The sequence below is a fragment of the Alligator sinensis genome, unplaced genomic scaffold (assembly GCF_000455745.1).
Source record: "Alligator sinensis unplaced genomic scaffold, ASM45574v1 scaffold239_2, whole genome shotgun sequence".
Classification (NCBI taxonomy): Eukaryota; Metazoa; Chordata; order Crocodylia; family Alligatoridae; genus Alligator; species Alligator sinensis.
The window spans coordinates 555,976-561,552 of NW_005842279.1; the positions used below are offsets into that span (position 1 = coordinate 555,976).

At 43.9% G+C, this 5,577-nt stretch overlaps 1 protein-coding gene across 1 annotated transcript in view; it reads right to left on the reverse strand.

The window, feature by feature from the left end:
* The window catches only part of ABHD12 (abhydrolase domain containing 12), a 57,228-nt gene that overhangs the window by 20,146 nt on the left and 31,505 nt on the right, over positions 1-5,577 (reverse strand). Inside the window, exon 6 of the mRNA XM_025209287.1 lies at positions 2,884-2,929. Within this exon, the coding sequence (XP_025065072.1) occupies positions 2,884-2,929 (46 nt within the window). The remainder of the gene's footprint in view (positions 1-2,883; positions 2,930-5,577) is intronic.

Consider the following 5,577-nt stretch of genomic DNA (forward strand, 5'->3'; position numbering starts at 1 on the left):
AGAACCATCCTTTTAACAGGGCTTGCAGTAAGAAAGCCAGAGGAGGAACCACGCTCCTGCCTCTTGCAGCATGCATACTCTTGCTGACTTCTACCCCTGCTAGAGAAGGGGCACAGGGTACAAGACTACTTTCCTGCTTTCCCTGAGAGCACAGGGGTATAACTAGGAGAAATGGAAGGGAATCAAGAGAACAAGCCCCACCCCAAAAAGTAAGTCCTGATGGGTCCATGGTAAGAAACAGGAGAAAGAAATCCTTGCTTTCCAAAAACAATTTGAAAATCTCTTAAGGTCCAAAAATGGAACACTTCCCCCTCCACTGAAGGAGGTCTTTATACTCCCTATTAAAAGGATGGAGAAGTTCCAGAACTGTGTTTGATCCACTCTGGGCATGTCTACACATGCAATTAATGCACCTGAATTTTCTGTGCAGAAAATTCAGTTTCATTAAAACACTCCTGGGCACACATCTGAACGTGTGCCTGTCAGGAGCAAATTTGCTCCTGACGGGAGTTCAGTCTAGGGCTGCTCCTGCCCTGCTCTGCCTCCCTGCAGCAGCCAGGGGGAGTTCCAGGCTCCCCTGAGTGCCAGCCCCAGACTGGCAGGAGGCACTGGGGCTGATTCCAATCTCCATGGAGCAGAGAGAGCTGTCCCAGCTCTGGGGGCAGCTTCCTCCTAGTTACACAGAGATCAGGACCAATCCCAACCTCTGTGCAGCTGGAAGGCAGCTGCTCCCAGAGTTGGGACAGCTCTCCCCGCCCCACAGAGGTTGGGGCTGGCCCAATCATCACACAGGTGGAAGGGAGCTGCCCTGCTGCCCGAACAGCTCCCCTCCCCCCACACAGATCAGGGCTTAGCCAGGCCAACCCTGCTGCCTGGGCTGACCAGGAGCAAGTTGCTCCCAGTCAGGGTCTACACGTGCACTTTGGCATATTAGCTAATGTGCCATTTTTCTAGTATCTTTATGTATTGGTACTAGCAAATAGTGCATTAGAGTAATTTAATGCACAGTAATTGACAAGCATGTGTGTAGGTGGTGACACTTTACTGAGAATTAGATTGATATGCTTTGAAAGCTGCCTTAAAAAAACAAACAAACAACTTAAATGTCCTTTACGAGGTAAGATAATACAAAATTATTTACTTGCCTCTTAAAAGCTCTTTCTAGAGTTTACAATTCTGCCTCAGCCCTTTTAAGTCATTATGAAAAGGAAAAGTTATAGTTTACCTCTAATGAAGAAAACACAGTAAAAATACCACACAATGTTAGCTCCTAAATCTTGAAGATATCAGTGATAAAAACGGTCTTGAAAAATAAAATCAAGAGCTGATATTCAGACACGGAGAATTAATCCTGTGTTCCACAACTGCAATATGTTTAGTTGTGTTGTTCACGTTTGGCTTTGAGGCTGCTTACTATAAAGTACATGAAAAAGTGAATTACTACAGTTCAATTGTGCTATGCCTATTAATACTAGCTCCACTTGATGTTAAATCTGTGCCACATGGCCAAACACTCCCCACTGCTCTAACAAGTGGTGATGAGCTACCCCAAGTTTTTACCTGATATGGAGTTGATACTGTAACTGATTTTTCTGGGGTTAAATGTAAACATGTGAACCACCTATGAAAGGCTAAGTAGAATATTTATAAAAATGCCTTAGATCCAATTCACAAAACACTGATTTTGGTTCTTGTGTGTGTTAAAAAGCAGTTTTTAAACAGTCATGGCAAGTAATTTTTTATTTTTAACAGATGTTTGAAACTAATCTGCGATTTATAAGGTTTTCTTTTGACCACTATTATGAAGTGCTCTGAGGGGCCAGCCACAGGACACTCAACAGAAAAGAATATGCTTAGTTTGTGCGATTTAGAGGAAAGAAAGGACAGAGCTTCAAACTAAGTTTTATTCTGTACCATTGTTTAGCATTCAAATCTGTATTTACATCGCCTACAGCACTTTCCTGCCGATGATAGATATCATGTACACTGTTGTTGAGCAGTTACAGACAGAGGTTCAATTGTTAGAGGAGTCAGCGAATGGAATTCCTCAATTACTGCTTTAAGTACTTGTCTGATGGAAATAAGGCAAGACAAGGGAGGGGCAATAAAAAAAGCTGCCTATTGGCTTTAAGATTGATTTTCTGTGTTAAATGCACACCAAGGACATAGAGGCCACATCAGTCACAGCTGAAGGGTGGTACAGTTGATTAGGGCACTCAGCAAGACCCAGATTCAATTCCATGTTTTGCCAGAGACTTCCTGTGCAACCAGTATAGCTTCTCTGTATCTTCTGTCTCAAGGATGGGCATAGCTACACGAGATGCTAACTACACAGTAGCCAAAAAATACTAAGCAGTAGCATGTCACAGCATGGAAAGTGCTAATAAGCTACTGCACAGTATTATTAGGCTACTGGCTGCACAGCAGCATCACCTAAAAGACATTCGCTGGTGCTACTGCACAGTAACTCCAGTTATTGTGCATTAATTTAGTACTTGCTAATACAAGTACTAAGTAAATGTGCAGTAACAACTGCACAGTAGCATCTCATGCAGACACACCCAATGTGAGGAAGTTAAAGAAAGAGCATAAGGATAGTCAGCTACTATGTGGACACAGAGATTTTTCAGAGGCAGAAAAGGTAGTTAAGGCTTCTGGCTCTGGAAAGTCCTATCTAGCGGAAGGCAAAAGACAGAAACACTGGGGGAACATGCACACATTCTACACGGGACTGTGAGAACTCTGTGAAAAGCTAAAAAAAGCTTCCAATTAATAGCAGTTTCTGAAGTCTTATAAATAGCAGTCAGCCACAAAGCTAAAAGTAACAATCACCAAGAAAAAAGGCTAAATATTGTGTCATAATAAATACAAACAAATACTCACCTCGATAATCAAATGTGACTACATGGTAACCAAGGAAACTTAACACCTACAGAAGAGAAAAATGGAATTTAAAACAGCTATACAAATTGTCATATTGAATGAAATAGTTTGAATGTTTGTAAAAGTTGCCCATTAGCCAGTTTCAGGAAGAAGATAAGATTTATCTCCTTATCTAGCTCATTGTTTTGGGACTACGTGCAAAAAAGGTCCAGGCTTCTGAATTTTATCTTTAGAAGTCTTTTACAAAGAGAGCAAATATCCTGAGTTCCGAGACATCAAACCCTAAGGCCTTTTAACAAGATTGGTAAGAAAAGGGCATTTGCAGTGATATGGAAGTCTCCCCAAGAGTAATTTAAAATGCTCAACAAAGGCAAAAGAATCTGTTGAGTAAGATCCGAGCCCAAATTTGGGAGTAATGACAGGTTGAGTAGGAGGAGCCCACTGACGGCAGCTCACTCAACAAAAACTGTAACTTACCGTCCCAATTTGGAGGTGACTTCACTTGCAGAACAATGAAGGAAGAATCGCAAGTGTAGGCCGGAACAGACTGATCACCTGATCCAACCTCTCCGTGAACACGAATTTCTTAGTTCACGTTGAAGCTGCAGAGCGCCCGAAAGGGACTGAAGGAAGGGGACTTAGTCCTATCACTGCTGAGCCCAGCTCATTGAATCGTATTGCTGAGGCCAGCCTATTGAATTGTATTGCTGAGCCCAGCTCATTGAATCGTACTGCTGAGGCCAGCCTATTGAATTGTATTGCTGAGGCGAGCCCATTGAACCGTACTACTGAGGCCAACCCATTAAATTGTACTACTGAGGAATGAAACCATATTTTGGTATTTGGCTTCTCAGAATTCTAGGATTGTAAGTATATTATGAAAATAATACTATTGATTCAAATTTAACTTTTAGTTGTAATTGTAGCTGTTTTTGTAACACTAATTCTTATAGCATTGTTTGGGAAGGAAGTGCATTCGGAGCATTGTTTCTGATATATGTAATTATTGTGTTTTTAATGTTTGTGGTGTTTCTTAAAGCTAAGCAGTGTTATATACGTAGTAAAGAGTTTTAAAATAAAATTGTGTTGTATAAATTAAGTGTGTAATCATTGTGAAATCGTGCAATCAGCTAACTACTCCCCCAGCCAGTGCATCAAAACGAATCAGTAAATTGTGTGGGATTTTCTCTATTCCATAACCCACTAGAGACACAAATTGTCTCTGAGTAGTCGTACTGCTTAGATCTAAGACACGAGGCACTTCATTCCACAGCATACTTTTTAATTTCTAGTATCAACTCAGTGTTGCAATGAGATACATAGATCCAAAAGCTGGTTCAAGCAAGAGGCTTTCATACACCCAGTTTTATGCAATTGCTATTTTTCCTGGTTCTCTCTGAGCCCTTGCAGCTAAGAGGTAGGACAGTCCAGGGGCTGGGAGGCTGGGCTGAAATGCGATAACTACAGCTTGTTTGGTCACAGCCTGCAAGTATAACTTTGGGCACAACACTCCCTATCTCTAAACTGGGGAGATCACTGGCCTGTCTCACGGGGGTTTTGAGGGTAAACATTAGGGGTATGCGAAGCTTCAGTCGCCGATTCGATTCAGAGAAGATTCAGCCTAAGTTGGTGACTGAATCATCAAATCCAAGTCGAATCAGGAGACCCAATAAAAGCTCTGAATCAATTTGAAGCATCTAAATCGATTTGGAAAAGATTCAGTGATTCGGAAGGCGGTCTTGTGGGGAAACAGAAAAAGGGAGGAGGGGGAAAAGACTGCCCTGTTATTGACATCTGTAGCTGCCCAGTGACAGTGATCTTTCCCTGAGTTCCCTTCCAATCACAGTGCTCTGAGGGTGGGATGTAGAAACAGCATATAAGGCTCTATCTGAAGCCTCTGCCTTTTTGTGAGCTGTCTGTCTGGAAGCAACAGTGTGTGAAAAGGTACTGGCTGCAGTGGTTGGCTTCCTAGTCAGTCTCTTGGCTAGTCTCTCTTCTTGGAAAGGATTGGATGTGGGCACGCTACAAGGGAGGAATAGGCTGCAATCAGACCTAGACAGGCTACAGGGGGGAGCAGATGAGAACAGGATGGGTTTCAACACTGACAAGTGCAAGGTGCTGCACCTGGGGAGGAAGAACCAGCAGCATACCTACAGGCTGGGGAACTCCCTTCTCGTCAGTGCAGAGGCAGAAAAGGATCTTGGAGTCATTATTGATGCCAAAATGAACATGGGCTGGCAGTGTGGGGACGCAGTCAGGAAGGCCAACCACACCTTGTCATGCATCCACAGATGCATCTCAAGCAGGTCCAAGGAGGTGATCCTCCCCCTCTATGCGGCACTGGTCAGGCCGCAGTTGGAGTACTGTGTCCAGTTCTGGGTGCCGCACTTCAGGGTGGATGTGGACAACTTGAAGCAGGTCCAGAGGAGGGCCACTCGCATGGTCAGGGGGCAGCAGGACGGCCTTACGAAGAGAGGCTAAGGGACCTGAACCTGTTCAGCCTCCACAAGAGAAGGCTGAGGGGGGATCTAGTGGCTGTGTACAAACTGGTCGGGGGGACCAGCAGGCATTGGGGGAGTCCCTGTTCCCCCGAGCACTACCAGGAGTGACTAGAAATAACGGTCACAAGCTGGCAGAGGGCAGATTTAGACTAGACATCAGGAGGCGCTACTTCACTGTCAGGGTGGCTAGGAT